Source organism: Solanum stenotomum, chromosome 3 (assembly GCF_019186545.1).
Source record: "Solanum stenotomum isolate F172 chromosome 3, ASM1918654v1, whole genome shotgun sequence".
NCBI lineage: Eukaryota > Viridiplantae > Streptophyta > Magnoliopsida > Solanales > Solanaceae > Solanum > Solanum stenotomum.
The window spans coordinates 4555046-4576163 of NC_064284.1; the positions used below are offsets into that span (position 1 = coordinate 4555046).

General features: G+C 31.9%; 2 protein-coding genes across 2 annotated transcripts; one reads left to right on the forward strand and one right to left on the reverse strand.

The window, feature by feature from the left end:
- Nucleotides 1-4254: 4254 nt before the first annotated feature.
- Nucleotides 4255-6830, forward strand: LOC125859417 (transcription factor ICE1-like). The gene is made up of 4 exons (XM_049539165.1): nucleotides 4255-5416; nucleotides 5861-6097; nucleotides 6181-6351; nucleotides 6435-6830. The coding sequence occupies exons 1-4, from the start codon at nucleotides 4259-4261 to the stop codon at nucleotides 6519-6521; spliced, it is 1653 nt and encodes a 550-aa protein (XP_049395122.1). The 5' UTR covers nucleotides 4255-4258; the 3' UTR covers nucleotides 6522-6830.
- A 1445-nt stretch (nucleotides 6831-8275) lies between these two features.
- LOC125859414 (auxin response factor 2A) lies at nucleotides 8276-14405 on the reverse strand. Its single transcript, XM_049539161.1, has 15 exons — nucleotides 13940-14405; nucleotides 13741-13856; nucleotides 13381-13476; nucleotides 13179-13235; nucleotides 12872-13027; nucleotides 12702-12786; nucleotides 11815-11905; nucleotides 11574-11738; nucleotides 10988-11107; nucleotides 10696-10771; nucleotides 10440-10611; nucleotides 9392-10335; nucleotides 9125-9315; nucleotides 8780-8976; nucleotides 8276-8644 (listed from the first exon to the last, which is right to left on the reverse strand). Exons 1-14 carry the CDS (start codon nucleotides 14037-14039, stop codon nucleotides 8799-8801), a joined length of 2547 nt encoding a protein of 848 aa, XP_049395118.1. The 5' UTR covers nucleotides 14040-14405; the 3' UTR covers nucleotides 8276-8644; nucleotides 8780-8798.
- Between the last annotated feature and the right edge of the window lie 6713 nt (nucleotides 14406-21118).

Genomic DNA, 21118 nt, shown 5'->3' on the forward strand with positions numbered 1-21118 from the left:
GGGGGGGTGTAGGAGGTGAGCGTGGGATAAAAAAAAAATTGTAATTTGAAGTTTGAGGAGAGTTTTGGAAAATGTTTTCCTTAATTTTTTTAAGGGAAGTCATTTTCTTTAAATTTGAGGAAAATGAATTGATTTGGAAAACATTTTCCAAAATATTTTACCCAACCAAACATGAGAAAATTGAAAAATATTTTCCTTCATACCAAACACCCTAAAATTAAAATTTACATACACTCACCGACCTAGCTCTCTTATCACCACTTATAAGATTATTAATACCACATATGTTTTTTTAAAAGTAATTTAATTGTATAAATATTTTTGCATTGTCTGGTCATTGCTCATAGTATTTTATGCAGACGTATATTTCATATTACCAAGATATGCACAACAATTTTCAGAGTTAATGTTCTAAAATATTGAATTTAAATGAAAGTATAATATATTCAGGAAAAGATATACTGATATACATAAGGAGACTGCTATAATAGCGCAGACATATAATAAATGCTCAAAAAAATATTGTTTTTTCTTATTAAAATGGGTGAAAATCAATTTTAATTTCTGATTTTACTTTTTAAAAAATTAAGTACCTCCCTCAACATTTAACAATCGACATTTTCATACTTTAATCTCAACTTTTAGTTATTGATAGGTAACTTTAAATTAGTTGATTAGTAAAATGAAACTTCACTAATATTCTTAATTAATTAATAGGTCTCAGCTAGGTGAGCATAGCCTTTTATAATTTATTTTTAAAAAAAAATTGCAAAGGTTTTTTAAGTGTTATTTTTAAATATCTTATATGTAAAAATTATAAAAATAAATTCATAAAAGTTCATAAAATTATATGTTTGTCATAATCTACATGCTAGTGATAATGTTAATAGATATTTTGTGATTCATTTTTATCTGTTCAAGTTTGGTAGATGCAATTATTTGATGAATGTATTGGTGAGAGTTAGTAGATTTTTAACGATGTAATCGAAGTACATACAAGTTAAATCAAACAAGTTACAAAAAGCTAGGAAATAACATTTTGTTCATAAATATAAACAAATAAATAAATAGAAAAATGCATTCAAAATGGAAGAGGTTTTAAAGGAATAAACAACTTTGGGAAGAAGAATTAAGAAATGATTGTGGTGTAGCGATGAAATTTTTTTTATTTATGATTAGATGACTTAGATTTGAGATATAAAAATGAATCATATTTGTTAGGATGTATTTCAATTTTCAAATATAAATCAATATGTTTAATATAATTTTTTAATTTAATTAAAATTCAATAAGAAGTTAAAAAATAGGTTATAAGTAATTTTTAAAATGAATTTAAAATTTTAATGGCTAATTTAAATAAAATAAAAACTATTCTTAAAAGAGTGAATTTATGAGCAAACAAATTTTATTCATTAACAATATGTAAGCCCATCCCCATTTACTTTTGTATCAATTTACAAGAAAAGGCGTGTTAAAATTGAGAAAATAGGTGAGCATAATCCTTTATAATTTATTTTTTAAAAGATAACTAGCAAAGTTTTTTTTTATGTGCTATTTTTAGATATTTATATGTAGAAATTAAAAATTCTTATAAAATATAAAATTAAAAATATTTTATAAAACTTTATTAAAATTATTTGTCAGTTACAATCCTATCTACTGGTAATAATGTCAATAGATAATTTTGTTATTTTTTTTGTCTGGTCAAGTTTGGTAAATATACTTATTCGATATTTATATTAGTGAAAGTTAATAGATATTTGACGAAGTATTGGAATTTGGGAGTACTCATGAGTTGAATAAAGCAAGTTACAAAAAAAACTAGAATATAACATTTTATTCATAAATAAATAAATAAGGAAGAAAAGGAAAGAAATAGAAAGAGACATTCAAAATGGAAGAGGTTTTTGAAGGAATAAAGAGAAAATGGCCAAATGATCCCCCAATCTATTACCGGATTTTTAACTACACATTTATACTTTACGGGGGTCCTATTACCCCTGAGCTATTTTAAAGTGTAATTATTTCCTCCCTGAAATGTCATTATCAGGCATGTGTCTTGTGCTGAAATACATGCACTCGACAGTCAACACGTGTATTTCACCATTTAATAATTTTTTTTTCTTAAAGTTCTCCTCCTTCCTCTTCCTTTCTTCCCCAGTCATTTTTTCAACCCTAACTATTCTAAGCACCATTTTTTTACCTCAATAAATTTCTATATCTCTAACAATTTATAAAAACGAAAATTCAAGTCACCTTTTCTCTTTCCCATTCTTTATTCTTTCTCCCTCTAAAATTTTCATGATTAATTTATAATTTGAGTTTTTTATTTTGATTCTTCACGGTTTTAGGAGAATATGTAGGATCCTTCTTTAAAAATGTAGAAGAAATTATTTTGTTTTTAGTTTCTTTTAATAAGTTTGAAGATATTTTTTAAATATACAATTACTTCACGTTGATTTTGTTACTCTTGAGTCCATGAGTTTGAAAAAAAAAATTGTTCATGTTCTAAATAAGTCTATCAAAAAATTATTTATTCATAAAATGCATTAGTTGTTGATAATTTTTATACCAAACATTCATTGAAAAAGCTTCAACAATGATAATGGTGAAAAAGGTGTAGTTGCATAGATAAATATAAGAAGAAAGAAAGAGAAAGAAAAAAGAAAATTAGAAAAAAATGAAAATTTAAAAAAATCAGGCAACTCACTCTCTCAAAGAAAGTGACACACACTTTCCATACCAACTCAACACTTAGGGGGTTATTTATTCCATTTTAAAATAGTTCAGGTGGCTAATAGAATTCCCGCAAAGAATAGGTGTGTAGTTGGAAATCCGATAATAGGTTGGGTGGTCATTTGGTCATTTTCTCAAGGAATAAACAAGTATTAAAAGTAGAATGTAGAAATGATTGGTAATCACAAATATTTTTTTTATTTATAATTAAATAATTTAAGTTTGAGATACAAATATAAAATCAAATTTGTTAAGACATAATTTTTTAATTAAATATAAATTGAAATGCTTAATATAAATTCGAGTTAATCAAGATATTCAATAAGAATATTGAATATATGGATACACATCTGAAAAATACCCCAACTTTGGCCGAAATTATTGTTACGATACCAAACTTTAATGAAGACCTATTACCCCCAGACTATTTAATATCGTATTTTAAACATATATATTTGCCCACGTGGACATAAAAAATAATGCATAATTATAAATAGTAATGTGTCCACGTGAGCAAATATATACTTTTAAAATATACTATTAAATAGTTCAGGGGATAAAAAAATACACTATTAAATAGTTCAGGGGGTAATAGGTCCTTCATAAAGTTTGGTATCGTAACAACAATTTCGGCCAAAGTTGAGATATTTTTCAAACCCTTATCCCTTGAATATACTAATAAATTAATAAATATTTTTTTTTTCATTTTTAACTATAGATTCTCAAGTCTAAAATATGAATTCCTTTTTGTTAAGGAATATATTACACTATGTATAAACTCATGAACTTAATATTAAGTGATTTTAATACAAATATCAACAAAACACCTCGTATGAACACGTGAATTTCAATACAAATATCAATAATACACTTCGTATGAACTCACGAATTTCAAAGTTAAGTAATTTCAAATACAAATATCAATAAAATTCCTCGTGTAATTTTCCATTTTAAAAAAATAGAAAATAAATAGTCACGAAACAAATACCAGACATCGCGTAAAGACAAAATAAAAGAAGTAGGTAGATTGGTTTGTTTATCTTAAAAACAAAATAAGAAAGTATCTTGAATAGAAGAAGCCAAACTTCTGTCAACTTTAATAATGACTTTGTTTTGCTTAATTACAAAATAAAGCCCAGAAATTTGCCATTTTTATCTCTTCCATAGGAAGATCAAGAATCCATCCAAAAAACTAATCATTACTTACCATAATCAGTTGGCAAATATTGCTATAAATTCAGGCTTAACTGTGGATTTGCAGAAGCAGAAAGTTTAGTAGTAATAATAGTGATAGCAGAGCAGAGTTTTCTCTCTCTGTGTTAAGTTGTCTTCTCTCTCATATAAAGGGAAAAAAAAAGGTATTTGCCTTTCTTCTCTGCTGCTACTCTGTATGTCTTTTCCCCTGTTTTTCTGCTTCTTTTGAAACCCCTTTTCTGTTTTTGCTTTTGTTGTTTTTTAGTAACACCCTTTTGATTATTCTTTCTGTTTAACTTGTTTTTTTCCAGAAAAAATGATGAATGGTATGGGTTGGATGGATGGTAAGGAGGATGGAGGAACTGGTGCTTGGGTTAATCAGAATAATGGTAACAATGAAAATCATCAACAGAACAATGGTGGTTTTCCCAATGAAAATCATCAAGAGAACAATGGTGGTTTTTCTAATTTCCAAGCTATGGTTGATGATGGAGGTGTGGAGTGGTTCATGGGTGGTGCTGCTAATAACAATCATCACATCAACAACAACAACAATGGTGGTGGTGGTGGCAACATGCAGAGCCACATTTCCTACTCTACGAGTTTCACTGAAGCTGAAAACAATTTGCTTCTGCAGCCTGTGGATTCTTCATCCTCTTGCTCGCCTGTTTCTGGTAGTGTTTTCAACAACCTTGACCCTTCTCAGGTAAACTTCTTCATGCCCCAAAAATCTACTATTCCTACTTCACTCACAGGGTTATCCAACAACCCATTGGAGAGCAGCTTCAATTTGGGCTGTGAGAATTCGTTGGGTGCAATGAATCAAGGTGGGAATGGGATGATACATACTGGGTTTCATCATCTGGGTTCACAAAACCAGTTGGGGACGAACAATCTGAGTTCTTATACTCAGTTTTCTTCTCCTAATCTGCTCCAGATACCTCAGGTAGCTGGTGGGTATAGTTCCATGGGGTTTGGGGACAACAATTCTGCTAACGGAAACACTTTGTTTCTCAATCGGTCTAGAACTCATAAACCTTTAGATAATTTTGCTTCGATTGGAGCACAACCAACTCTTTTCCAGAAAAGGATTGCTAAGAACTTGGGCAACCATGGTGAAAATTTAGGGGGCTTAGGTACAGAAATCGGTCAATCTTCCAGTAATCTGAAAGGTTTTGAAAAGAATAAGGAATGGAACGATAGTAAAAGGAAGTTCAGCATCAATGATGAATTTGAAGATGTTAGCATGGATGGAACGTTGAATTACGACTCGGATGAGTTCATCGATATCTCTAACAAAACCGAAGATGGGATCAAAATAGGAGGAGAAAACAGCTCAAATGCAGCCAGCACTGTCAGTGGTGCTGATCAAAAGGGGAAGAAGAAGGGACTTCCAGCTAAGAATCTGATGGCCGAGCGACGCCGCAGAAAGAAGCTTAATGACAGGCTTTACATGCTGAGATCTGTAGTCCCAAAGATTACTAAGGTATGAAATTCTTTTTACAGAAAATTCTCGTGAATTTCGATTACGAATTTAACATGTTTTAGCCATTTACAATCATCAGCATTTAGCTTCCATTTATTTATTTGTTGTTTAGTTTCCTTTTTGTTAAGATTAACTTTTGTATTTATGGTAAGAGTTTTGCATAGTTCAAAAGGTTTGTGAATTAAGTACAAACTGCTGATAGTGTAGCATTTAATTCACTCACATGGACTGTATGAGATGATTTTTAAAAGCATCTTAATTTTGGGCCACATAGGGAATAGAACTATTCTTGAAAGGTACCTCCCCCTACAGTAAAGAGTTGTATCTATTTCACTGGCTTGTTGTATGAACAATTTTGGTTTAATTGTTGGGACAAGTAATCACTCTCTCCCTCTTGGTGAATTACCTTTAATCTGATTGTTGATTTGGTTTGTATGTTGGCAGATGGACAGGGCTTCTATCTTAGGAGATGCAATTAAGTACTTGAAGGAGCTTCAGCAGGACATCAATGAGCTGCATAATGAGTTGGAGTCCACACCAGCTAACTCTTCATTGAGTCCAGCAACCAGCTTCTATCCTCTGACACCGACTGCGTCAGCTCTGCCAAGTCGTATAAAGGAGGAACTTGTTCCAAGTTCGTTTCCGAGCCCCCTGTCCAGCCCTACTGGCCAACCTGCAAGGGTAATCTTGGCATCTCATTCTTTTAGAATTCATTATGTTATTTGGTTTCGAATGATGCATTGTTGTTCTTTTTATTCGTGTAGATTGAAGTGAGGGTCAGGGAAGGAAGAGCGGTGAACATTCATATGATCTGCAGCCGCAAACCAGGGGTTTTACTCTCAACAATGAAGGCTCTGGACAGTCTTGGACTGGACATTCAACAAGCTGTTATCAGCTGCTTCAATGGGTTTGTGTTGGATGTCTTCCGAGCTGAGGTACCTTCTTTCTGTTAACTTCCATCTTGGACAGTAGGATTAAAAATGTAATAGTATTAATTTTAGATTGTATTTAATTGCAGCAATCGAACGAAGGTCAAGACATTCATCCAGATCAGATCAAAGCTGTGTTGATGGACTCTGCTGGCTTTAATGGGGGGGTGATATAAGCTGCTCTGGTATACGAAGGAGAGGCTCTATCGAAGATTTTGGACCTCAGGGTGCTATAGCTTTTAGACCTCAGACTTCCTATACTGCTCTTTTAGTTTTACTTATGTTTTCATGTAATTAGATGGTTACAGGCCATGGTGGTCCGACCCTTCCCGGGGACCCCGCTCATCGCGGGAGCTTAGTGCACCGGGTTGTCGTTTCTTTTTTAGTCAGTTATATTGGTGTTTTCTTTAGGAGAAACATTGAGCTTATGAAGCTCCAAAACTGAATGCTATGATAGTCCTTTCAACAAGTTCCTAGTCCAGCTTGATCTTTCTTTATTTACAGTAAACTGCTTTTCATTTCAGTTGAGAAAATGAGAATTCACAGATATATATATAAATGAAATGATCACTCAATTGAATTAAACTTTTGCCTAATTAAAATCCGATTAATATAATAATATTTGCAACGATAATTATGTTAGACAAATACTTAGCGACTGTGATAAGAATCACCTTACTTGGAAAAAATAAGAAAATAATGCGGAAATGAAAATACGAAGATTAAAGATAATAAAGTTCTCAAAGTTCTTTTTTTTTTAATTGAATTTATTGAGCTTAGGAGCTCATTTATTAATCAAAGAATATGTACAAAATGGCCCAACGAGCCCAAAATAAAGAAGGAAACTAAAATTAACGGATTAAGGCTAATTATGATACTAATAAAATCAACGGAAAAGGGTCATATTTGTCCCTCTACCATGTCAGCTAATCTTACCCCTCAAAAGAGGTGTAAAGAAGACAAACTATCAAATAATAATAATATTGTTCTTGTAAATAAAAAATAATAAAATTCACCGCTATATCTAGGGAAAATCTACACCAAATAACATGTATGGCAATAACTAAATACTAAAATCTAACTAAAAGGAATGTAAAGATACTACCAAAATTCTTGCCAAAAAACTATCTAATAAAAACAAGGAAAGAAAAGTGAATCCTTGGCACCAAAATCCCTTTGTTTGAGCATGAATCCACGTCCAATTTAGCAACTTTTTGGGCTGAGAAATCCTAAAAGATATAAAATAAATAGTAATTCAAACATACATACATTACATTATATTGCAAAAAAACATTTTAAAACAGATTGAAATTAAGATTAAATTGAGTTCAATTGAAGATTCTCTTAAAATGGATTAGGACTTGAATAAGTTGAAATTGAACCTAATTCAAATAATTTGAAGTCCAACCCTTAAAATTCTGGACGGGTTGGACAGGTTACCTATAATTGGACTCATTTTTTACGCCCCTATAGAATACTATTGCAATTGTGAAGTTCTTGTTCCAGGATGATTATGCAAGGTATATTTGAGTTTGTGTTCTTTTACTAACTGAATTTTGGTAGCTTGCCATTTCTGTCTTCTAACAAAACTAATCATCTAAAACGAAAAAAATACCTTGGCTTGCTACATAAAGCATGCGTGAAGAAGAACCCAAACCCAGTATGAAGAATTTACAATGTCCTGCTGCTCTACCAAATCACACTATTGTATAATTCAAATATCAAACATTAATACAACTACTTGATTAGCCCAACTTTCCAAACGCAAACAGCAATTTGGTTGTGTAGAAGACAATGGGTAGGGAACCTGGCCAACAAGAATAGATAGATAGATAGATAGGCCAATGACCAAAATTGCACAACACAAAAAGCTCTTCACTCAGAAAAAACTTTTTTTCTATCGCATTACCATAATTGCTGATACAAAATATGTTATCTGCCCAAAGCAGTTGTATACCACTTCCACAAAAATCAACAGTAAGGCAGGTACATACATAGTAGAATCGAAATCTTACTTACAGCTACAGCTAGAGAAATTGGTATGTACAAAGTGAGATTGGCAGAAGCAAGGTTAATGACCAACGCTGATAATTTACATATACTATGTATAGATAGATAAGGGGCCAGATATTGGCTCCAAAAAAGGGTTCAAAACTGCAAATACTGAAGCTGCATTTATATGAAGAGACCATCCCCATCCAGAAGTCAAAAGGGAGTTGATATTGTAGGTTATATTCAAAAATCCCCAAAAAAGTAACACCTAGGTGGATAAAAGCCATCTCCTCGCTATCTGATAAACCTGTCAAATACAAAACAACAGTAATTAAGCAAAAAACCTGGAGGCATCTCCCACCCTAATTTACAGGGAAAATGTTTTCAAAAAACTGAAGCAAAAAGGAATCACTTGCTCTTCAAGTACATCTTTTCCGAGTACCTCAATTTTGGAGGAAAACCTAAGATTCTGCTTGACCAGATTCAGAAGGAAGTTGCAGATTCTTCACTTCTTTAGCGTCTGAGCCCTCAGCGACAGAAGAAGTGTCCTCGCCTTTTGAATTAAGGGTCCCTGGATTCATACGCTGCACCTCCTCTTTTGTATAGATGAAAATCTTGCGAACCATACCACAAAATTCCCTGTTTCAAACCAGTGCAAGCCGATAAGATAATGTAACAAATACAAAAAACACAGCACTGATCTAGAAAAACTACACAAGTAAGCAGAGCGCAGGAGGAAAGAAAATAATCACTTTGATATATAAAAGCAATGATATTAAGTACTCACGGCCATGGATCATCTCCAACAAGCATCATGTCACCCTCATCATCAGTATATACAACCAGCCAACTCTTACTCCGAGCCTTGAGTTCACCATTAAAATCAAAAAGTTGATCCAGTTCAGCAATCAATTCGTCATAATTGTTGAACTTTGCAAGATCTACAGACCTTCCGAGTGCTGTACCCTGTTTATGAACCTGTAGGCAAAAATAAATCATTAGAAATTTCATTAAAGCCAACAGCTAAAGTTGTGACAAAAGATCAGATTTAAACCTTTGTGCAGCTCCTTGTAGAACTACTATGACCTTTACCATCCCTATCTCTAGCAGAAAGATGAAAGGCATGAAATTGTTTGTCATGATCATTAGCTGCAATTCCATCATCCACCTTTGATCCCTTTGATTGCTCAGACCTTTGATCAGAATCAGTGGCAAGGGATTGATGAGGGTGTATACCAATATTCATGTCACTTGCTGGATCAATCAATGAACTTTTCCGCATCATAACAGGATCTGTGCAAACATTACTTGTCAGGGGAATGCCAAATAGTTTGCAGTTACCCTCTTTGGGTTTCACAGCCTCAGGTTGCTTTACTACAGTGGGTTTATGCATCATTTCTCTTGAATGAGAGAGCTGCATGTAAGGCGACACTGGTTGAGGCATAATCCAGCTTCCCTGCTGATTTGCAACCCTATGACCGGGGAGGACTGAAAACTCACCATAACCACTATACCTAGCATCTCCCCGCATTTGATAGGGAGTATCACCCCCTATGCCAGGAGCTTTAGAGCCAGAATCCATCAGATTAAGAGAGAGACCGGAAGACAGAAGAGACCATGGCTTTCCCAATAAACTAAAATCCTTTTCCTGATCTTGTGTTTGCTGCTTCACCAAGCTAGCACCAAATGCAGCTTGGTCCGCAGAGGGACAGAACCCATGGGAGGAGTTATTTGGCACTCCAAAACCTGATAATAAATCTGTGAGAGATGACTCAGGCCTCCCTAAAGGTAGCCATTTATCTGGAAGATATCTCTTTGATGCAGAATGAATATCATTCTTTTCATCATTCACTGATGGTTGCCATATCATTGGTTTCTCACACAAGTCTGTCTCATTACTTTCTGCAAAGCCGCCTCTAAAGGTAGATAACTCTTGACCTTGCAAGACCCTCGGAAACCCACTGGCTTGGGAATGGTCTGCTGTCACTCTTGATGAACCTTTAACAAAAAATAAGAAAGTACATGACAATTACTTAGATCGAACACAAGACTTATAAGCGGTGCAAGATACTGAATAGAAAAGATCAGGATGAGATATCCACCTTCCCTAGTAAGGACAGATGAATCAGGAGATGAGGGCAAAATACTGGATCTAGGCCTTTTTGGCCTTGCGACTAGAGGTGAATTAAGTGCAGGAGGGCTAAGAGCTGGTTCTATTTTCCAGGGTGAAACTCGGTCTGGCCTTGGAATGCTAGAATTTTCATCCCACCGGACCTAAAGAAACCAGAAATGAATTGACTTTCAATGTGATATGAGGTAAAAGAAACAGTCAAACCAGGAAAATAAAGTAGAAACTACCTTCAGACATCTCCACTTAGATTCAAGCCACCTTTGGGGATCAGCATCTTCAATGCCAACTATAGTTCCAGTAAACCTATAAAACATTGTAAGTTGGTTAATTTATAGAATTGAATAGAAAATACCCTGCTACAGAAAAATTAAATCAACAGTCTAAATGATCAACAGCCAGTCACCAAATGACTGTCATTTTATCCTGTCAATTAGTCCATTACACAGATCAAGATTACAACCAGCAACTCACAATTTAAACACTAAAAAGATGATTTCTATAAAATAAACTGCTGCCCACCTTTGCTCTGGAGCTTCTTCACCTTCGAACCTCATCTTAAACCTCATTCCAATAGAGTAATTGTTCTTCACAGATTCCATATAGTGGTCATATGGAACTATAAACTCAGTAGGGCTTGTCCTGTAACATAACAGTAAGTTAGCAAGGAAGGTTTAATCCTTTTGTCAATGTTAAACACCAACAATAATTCAAGTACCTACTTTCTCACCCTACTTTCCCCAATAAATGGACATAAAAGATACCAATCAAAAAATAAATAGTAAAGTATGTTGAGTTATTGATATTAGGAGGCCATCAAACATACGAAGCAGCCAGGTATTCTAGTGGGCAACCGATTAAAATAAAATGGTTCCCAAATGCATAGAGGACAACCAATGAAACAACATGTACTATTAATACCAACCACTGGAGAAATACTATAAAATGTTTCCAAATGTATAGACAACAAGCAATAAAACAACATGAGCTACTGTTCCAAGTTTCCAACCTCCGGAGAAAGACTAAATGTAACATTTAACTTATAATCAAAGATCTCTAGTTACATCCTTTCAGTCGTTGCTTTATTTAGTCATTTCAGACCAGGTACCTTGGTTTGTAATACACAGTGAACATCGTTTTTGTTTGAATGGCATGCCAAGCTGTTGCAAGTACACCAAGATGCATGCTATGACTGGATATCACCGATGATGGAGCATTTCCTTGCTGTCTCATGGCACGTCTAACTCCAACACGAAGCTCCCCATTCTCACCTCTAAAGTAGCACAACACTACTAGTCAGATTCTAATAATGGAACAAATAAATTCAGAGAGGGTTTCACGAATCGAACCTAAGAAATATGAATGCATCCCCAGCAACAAGCCTCTTCGAACTAACAAAGACACTCCAACCACTCTGAAGAAGATGCCTCCTAGGTTGGCCTGGAGTTCAAATGCTTGGGTGAGAAACAAACCAGAGGTTACATAGCAAGAAAAACACACCAACCCTCCAATAATGGCATACAGTGCACGGTAAATAAAGAAGCATGTTACCAGACTTCCAAAGACAATTTTGAATATGAAGAAAAGGAGAATTGAAAATCTAGCAACTTTGTGTTTACAGAAGCGCAATTTTGTTAACCGACTTCTCCCCTACCCTCCCCCCAAAGCAACGTCCGAAAGAAGGAAACGAAAAATCAATATTGGTTCCTAACATTATTTTTCTTTTGAGCTGTGACACTATGTTGTTCTTCCTTTGAGTTGTGACACTATGTTATCATATTTTTAGTTAAATTATTATATAGGTAACAAACATGATATGAAACGCAAAGACAGAAGAATTTCTTAAACCACTAAAGTATTGTTCAAATGAAATTTGCATCGCTCTTCTTTCTTCAAATTTTCCTTTTGTAAAATCCTAAATAATATACTTAATATTTTTACAAGAGCCACATCAGGTTTGTAGCAATCTTCATTTGGCCGCGTGATTACAAGAATGCAACTGGTATTATACGCCAATAATGGCACTTAATAGGGAAGAATGTGCTGTGTGATGGTGCATCTCTATGTTGCACCCACCCCACTCTCCCACCCCACCCCCCGCCCTCACTCCCCAAAAGGAGACCTGGCCTTTATTGCCTTCCGCTTAAGCTCTCAAAGGGCATAAATAGGCCAAACAGGGGTGGAGGGGGTAAGCTTTAAAGACAAAAGTTGATTAAGATTCTGCTGGGTATCATACCCCGGAATATATGCCTGAATCGCCACTCATTTCCATGTAAATCTTTGGCAACCAACTCCTGTGTGGGAGGCTGCCGAGACATATCCTGTTAACGATGCAAATAAAAATCATTAGTCACTCCATGTCCCCAATACAGTAACCATGAACACATTAAGAAATATTCTTCTAACCAGTTGGGGGAGGCATTCATCAGCATGTCGTCTCAAGACAGAAAATCCACCGTGAGTGCTTGTATCAGAGGCTGTTAGAGTCTTACAAAAAGAGTGTACATGAAATCGTGGTGGAGGAGGGCGCATAGGTTCCTTCTTCACTGTATTCTCATCTTGCTACAACAGTCATTTAGGATATTAGATGATTTATTCAACTAGAAATTCAAGATTTGAATAGCTCGACCTACTTTATTCAACATGAGATCAAAAAACCAAAAATTGAAAAATAAAAGGAAAAAGTTAAAAATAAACATAATTGTAAACCTACATTTGGCTCCGGCATCAAAGTCACCTGTGCATACACCTCATCAGTATCTGGTTCAGCCTGAAAATGCAGTCAAAAGTCAACAACACAGAAACACCAGCTAAGCACTAACTGTATAGATAAGAATGTTCATAAAAGGAAAAAGGACTGTAAGCTAAAAAAAATCGGAAACACATTAACACAGCAGCATTAACAAAACCATTACCTTTAACAGGACATTCACCACACGGCATAGAATCTTAGATGGAAGATTATACGAAGGCATCTGCTGGTCAGCCACTTGATTTGTTGATGCTTCAACCTATCATTCAAACACAATCGATTTCATAAAGCTCTATTGCAAATTAGTTCCATTGACAACTAAATTTCCTCAAACCCAACCCCCTCTCCCCAAAAAGGAAAGGATCATGATTGAATTTAAGCTGTCAAGCTACAAACATCATTACGAGAAACAGAGTATCTCGGTAATGCATGTTCAACAGTGTATTTAAAAGTGAAATTGAACAAGGGATTTCCCATAAAACGAAGGTAGAAAACGAAATTAAAAGTGTTCTTACAAACAAACCTGCTCGATATGTCCTTGAGGGAAATAGTACACGAGCTCACCCTCTCTAGGTACTGTCACAAGTGGACCGGCACATGAACGCCAAAGCTCCGTGTACAACGCCGTATCAGCATCAACTTTGTAGACACAAAAACAAACACAAATAAGAAAACTCACCGGAAAGTTATAAAACAAATCACTCAAATTCCGTTCTAATTACCTCTTCCAACACCGGAACTACTCCTAACAGTATCTGAAACCGGCCTAGAACCATCACTCGGCTCGCTGTAACCTTGAATCGATACCTCCGAAGCAGCCATTTCCGTACACTAATTCTCAACACAGATCTCTCATATCCACACTAATCAATTCCAAAAACAAACACAAAATAAAACTTCCTCCTCCAAAATTCACCAGAAAAAAAGCACTGAACTCTTCCTCAGCTCAAAAACATGCAAAAAAAGAGACCCTAGAAACAGCAATCAACACTCAAAATTGAAGTTCAAAGAGCTTTCTCGCTCTAGTTTCTCTCTCTTTAAACTGTATGTAAATGCGTGTGTATGTATCTATCTTCAATGGATAGAAGGAGGAGCTTCTTCATGGAAGTGATGAGAGAGAAAGAGAAAAAAGACACAAAAGCATTGAGGGAAAGAAGGAGAGCCTTTCGATAACCAAAGGGGTCAAAACGGTTGCAGCAATCATTTCAACCGCGGTTAATTTTTAACCCTAGTTGGGTAACTTGCTACAGCCCGTTTGTTTCTGTCTTTTCAACCGGGTATAGCCGGTCGTTAAGACACTGTCCAGGGGGACAATTCATAAAGGAGGTATTAACGGCGTGTACGGTTAGACGTTTGATGCTGTCGTATTCTCATTGGATTATCAGATTGACGCCGTCTGCTTTTTGCCGTTAGTTAGACTATTACACCTACTTACTACTTCCTCTAATTTATGTGATAGTGTTCGATTTTATACAATGTAATGAAGCAAGATATGACAAGAGAAGACACACAAACGTAGGTGCGAAAGGCAAATTTTGAGAGGGATGAAAGTTATTAGGCAGGACATGACATTACAAGCTTTTGTTTGATCAAAGACGTGATCTTTTATATGATGGTGGCAAACCTACCCTTGGTCAAGGGGTGTCGAACCTACCCTTGGTCAAGGAGTGTCGAGCAACACACACCCCTACGTCGAAAAATTATGTTATACATAGTGGTTAAATTTTAGTTTAATAAATATAAATACATAAATTGACACCTTTTAAAACAAGTTGAAGGTTTAGTCTATTGGTTAAGGGCTTGCAAATGCCTCATTATAAAATGTTTTACCATAACCATTGACACCCCTTAAAGAAAATCCGTTTATTTACCTACATAAGATAAGAATAAGATTTATATATACTTTGCTTTTTGTAGATTCAATCAATAAAAATATACTGAATATGTTGTTTTGAAAATTATGATCTAAAACAAACATACTTGTGTGACTATAACTTAATTTTCCAAAGATAAAAAAGAATTTTACAATTAAATTATTTCTAATCATGGAAAAATGTTAATATTTTAAACCTGATTAAAAAATATTACATAAATTTAAAAAGATATGATTAAACATATGTAGAATACAAGCATGTTCTTTTACTCGGCTTAAATTGTCATTTATATCTTTTAATTTTAAAATATGCATATATATACACTTAAATGAATATAAAATTAAATAAGTAGACACATATATCTTAAATAACATTCTATGTGAATTAAATTACATAAAATATGCAGTTTATGTATTTAATTTTATAATATAAATTAAATATTTACTTATTGAAGGACATAAATATTAATGGAATGTGAATGAAGAGTCACATTTATAATTTTGTCAATTAAATATAATAAATGTTGGAGGTTGGTTTTCAAGAAATGTGAAGAGACTATACTATATTGTTTTGATGGGGAAGCTGCTTTGTCGTGCTATTAACGGGCAAAGTAGGATGGGGTTAAGTACTCACTATCCATTGGTAACCCTGGTTACTTTTTATTATTCTGTTTGTTTCATATTAATTGATCATTTTTAAAAAAATTAAAAATATTTTTAAATTATGTGAAATGAATAAAAATATCCTTTATTTATAATAGTTTGGTTCAAAAATGCATTTGTCGTCAATATTTAAAAGAAAAATGTCCTTACAGTTAATAATTTGATCTAAAAATGCTCCTATAGTTATTAAATGAATCAAAAATTTCCTTTTTTAATAAATGTATTATTTATTTTCTTTTTAAACACATTTTCTTCCTAATTCAAATATTATTAAGGAACTCTATTCTTGTTTTCTTTCTTTTAAAATTACTTTAACAAATAAAAATATAGGAAATAATTTTTTTCTTCTTAATCTCATTTTATCAATTAAAATAGAATAATTTCATGTACCCTCTCGATGGATAATATATGTCATGTATATAAAAGCATAGTATATCCAACATTAATTTTTGTTATATAACGATAAAAAATAATTATTACAAAATAAGATTTTTTTTTTTGAATTGAAGTAGGATAAACATTTACTAATTTAAAAAAATATTATTAGTAAAAAAAAGTGTATATATATATTTATTTATTTATTTATTTGGAAAATGAGTATTTTTTACCCATAAAATAACAATAAGGACATTTTTGGATCAAATCATAAACGGGAGATATTTTTGTTCCTTTTAAAAATAATTATTTCATATTAATTATCCACCTTACTTACTAAATCAAGAAAACATTAATTAAAGTTTTTCTATATTACTTTTACAATTATTTTTTTCTTAAAGTGTTCACAGTTATTGGTAAAATTATCAAAAAGTTCTTAAAAGGTAATTAATAAAATTATGTTATTATTTATGATTTCTTAATATGCCTAAAAAATAAAATGATCGAGTAATGTGTAACGAAGATAATAATAAATGAAGTAAACGGTATGGGTCAGGGTGTCGTTCATTATTTGTGCGCGCCGATGTGATGTGATATTATGATTACTAGACGTATTACCAATAAGATAATCAGTTTTTAGATCTGATTAATTTTTAATACACATATTATATTATAAAATTTAAATTTGAAATTGTGATTAAGAATGCAAAAATCCTAATTATTCTAACATTACTCAATTGGGAAGCGTTCGTGTTTTATTTTTCCTTTCTTTTGCACTTCATAAGATCAGTTTGTCTCTTTACCAAAATGAACACAAGAATATGTTTTATTAAATAGTAATACATGGATTGAAATTACTAAATTACAAAAACAAATCTTCAATATAGTAACCTATTATATCTATTTTATTAAATAAAATATAATAATATTATATGAGGTAAAAATTAGATATGAATGACATGAGTTAATAAGATGTGACACATATCAAGAAGACTATGTCAAACGTAATTTTGCAGGATTAATGTCAAGTATTGTCTTGAACACTAAGGGAAAGCATATACTCTTACTTTGTATTCTCAGGCTCTGAAATTGGTGATTACATGGTTCTGAAGAATATCAACAGTTGAAGTTTATTGGTGAGCTGTCAACCAATAGTATCAAAACTCAGGCTCTTCTCGTTTGTTTATCTTGTTTTTTCAATTCAATTAGTCGTTATTTCTTTTTTACTTTATTCACGCTAATTAAACAAGGTATAGCACGCTAATTTTCGTGTCTTTGAATCACGTCTAAAAACTCATATTTTATCATTTTGAGGGTAAACAAATATATTGAAACTATATACCGTAGATAATAAACGTTATTAGAACAAATGAAACATTCCGTAACATAACTTAACTCTTAATTATGGCTAAGTTCAATGCCAAAACGGTTGTGATTATTAAGATTATACATTGTACTTGTACATAACAAATTACTTGTTCATTTAATATGGTTTATTAATAGTACCTAAGAAAGGGAAAACGTATACGTATAGGAGAAATTGAAAACGGAGGCATAATTTAATTTATCCAAAAAAAAGTTGTTTTTTTATATTTAAAAACAACTCAATTTAAGTTTAATCCTTAGTGAAATACATAAAATATGCAACTGCACAAATTTGGACGACGTGTTTAAATCGTAAGTTTTAAAAATAAATTTCAAATTATATTTTTAGTTAATAATATATATCATATAAATTGAGAATAAAATCTTTTGACATTGTAATATTAATAGGAAATATCACTGAAGGACGTGAAACAACAAATGAGTTTGTTTATTCCTTAACTAAAGGTCTCGATTTCGAATTTTTCATATGAAAAAATTCTTAATAGAAGCACTATCTCTCGATTGAGGCCATATGTAATATAAATTTGAATTAATTAGGTTTCAATACAGATATCGAACATAGATATAAATATTAAGTGGTAGGAGAAATGATAAGATGGAGCAAAATCCTTTAAAATGGGACCGAGCTGATTTTGTCTACTACTATTGAGTGGTCTAAAAGCTACTCCCTCAAAATAAATGTCCACTACGATTATTTTTTTTATCCAAAATAAAATTTGCATTTTATAAGTTTAAAGACAAAGTATATTGTTTACAATTATATTTATATTAAATGCTAACTATTTTTTCTTAATAGTGCATACGTGCTCAATTCTTTTAAAAAATCTAATAAATAGAGGTAATTTAGTAAATTATATTTTGTATCTTTTTAATAAACATGAAATAAATTAAAATGACACTTATTTTGGAACAGGAAGAGTATAAAATAGTGGAATTTTCACCACAAAAATAATTTAATTTTGGGAAATTTTTGAGAGCGTCTCTAGATTATTATTTTTATCCGAACTTAGTGTTTGCAATTAATATAGATATATAATATTTATACACAATTTCATCATTCAAGTTAGGGGTGTACATGATCGGGTTGGTTCGGGTTTTTCAAATATCAAACCTAATCTTTGTGTAAAAATTTTAAATATATAAACCAAACCAAACTAATAAAATTTGGATTTTTTTTGGGTTTTCAACCTCGGGTTGGTTCGGATTTTTCAAATACCAAACCAAACCATTGTGGCAAATTTTTAAATTTATAAATCAAACCAAACTAATAAACCTCGGATTTTTTCGATAAAGTTTGCATACAAACATATAATTAACTTGTGCTCCAAATATTTCTTTAGTCCAACCAAAATACAATTATCTAAGGTGTTTCTTAAGAAAATAACACAAAATATGAGATGAGTGATGACACTAAAATATTCTATAAAAAATAATAATGAAATCATCATATAAAATAAATATTGCAAAGTCATAATGAAAATGATCATAATTTAAAAGTACTAAATCATGCTAAAATAAGTTTAATAAGTATTAGTTACATTACTAAATATTTAAGGAAAATTAAAATTAGATTATGTATTTTAATTGTCTAAAACAATGTAAACTAAAGAACAAATATTCAATATTATTGTCATTCTTAGCGTTGAATTGATTTTCTTTTTGCATTAGTATTAATTTGATTTTGATTTAAGTTTTATTATAATTATCAACATCTATGAACTATAATATTTATTGGACCATTCCGAATTCTAAGATTTAAACTTGAAATAATATATTAAAAGATAAAAACTATGAAATAGTATAAAAAAAAATTAAAATTATATCAATGTATATATTTTTATGTATAAAATAAATTTTTAAAATTACATATGTAATGTCGGGTTAGTTGTTTTAGTTAAAACCAAACCAACCCAAATATAGATGGATTTTTTTTTCACTACCAAACCACTAGTCGGGTTTTTTTGTTCGATTTGACTCGATTTGCGATTTGGTTCGGTTTTCGGTTCGATTTTGTACACCCTTAATTCAAGTATAATTATATCAAATGTATGTTCATATTATTAACAAAAATTATTTTTTCGAAAAAAATAATACATAATACAAATATTGAAACAACAACTACATAATTCCAAGATCTGAAAAGAATAATGTATACGTATGCAATATCATACCTTATGAAAATAAAGAAATCGTTTTTAACAGATCCTCGATCAATACAAATATTGAATGCGAATAAAAAAAATCTCCGTTTACTTGACCCCGAACTCAAACATCTCCACAATGTCTCTATCATCTTTTGTGCTAGTGTAGTTTCCGCTTGTTCACAAGCAAAGTACAAAATAAAGCACAACTTGGTGGAATTTTTTTTCCTATTCAACCTTGACCTTACTTTTCCATGGAATTATTTTTTAAAAAAATATTTAGTCCTTTAACTTTGCCACATCAAAAAAGTAGTGCCCCTAGTATTCTCACAACCTTTAATTTTTATTTTAATAATAATAATAATGAATGTAGATGTTATAGGGTGCCAAATTGTCCCAAACAATGCATGGTGTTTTAGGGCTTGGTTGAAGGGTTTACCCTAATTAGGAAATAAATCAAGCAAATAGCCTTACCACACCCCCACACTAGGTAGGTGATCACTAGGTAGTTGTAGGTAAACAATACATCTCACTTGGTTAGTTTTGCTTTTATAGTTATAATATGTTCGGCCTAGGTTGCGTGTACTTAAATTAATTTTATGAATGATTTATTATTTTATAATTGCGTAAAAACCAAGTTACTTTATCGATAATTAATCCACTGAGATTCTGACATATGAGAAGTAATCATGTACTAATACTTTGATTTCATTGTGATTTAAATTTTAGATTGAACGATATTCAACCTAATTCACTAACCACTTAACTATACCTTTAGGTGTGTCTCTTGTGGCTATACTATGTACGTATGGAATAAATTTTTTATAATAGTACCAAAAAAAGTGTTACACAATTCAATTACTTACAAATAATTACAAACACTTGTGATAAAGGATTAATTTAGTACCTTGATAAATATACTAATAGACTAGTTATGATAAATTAACTGTTGTTAGTATGTATAGATAACTTAAATGTTTTGAATTTGACTGTAATAAATTAAAGCGAGAAAAAAATGAATAAGATGTGTTTTGTACTTTTGTTAGTGGTTGTTTATCCATGAATTATTAAAGTAACAAATGATTGTGTGATGTAGTGATAAATAATATTTTGTTAAGAATTAGAGATTTTGAATTTTTATCTTAGGTATAGAATCACCTTTGTAAATAAATATTTTATCCTCAATATGAGAATTTGAAGATTTATATTTGAACCGACACCAATACAAGTACGAGACACCAAATGAGAAAAAAAGATAAGTAAAGCTATTTTTGGGCAAACATATAAAAGTTGTGATCATAAATTAAGGTAATGAATGTGCCCCTACTAACAAGGTAAAATTATGCTTTAGTTGTCCATCTTTCCAAAAGTTATTAAGTATGATGTTTTGTAACCTTTTCATTTTGTAGAATTTGATGGAACTAATCAATTTGGAAGAAAAACAAATACACAGAGTTTCTTGT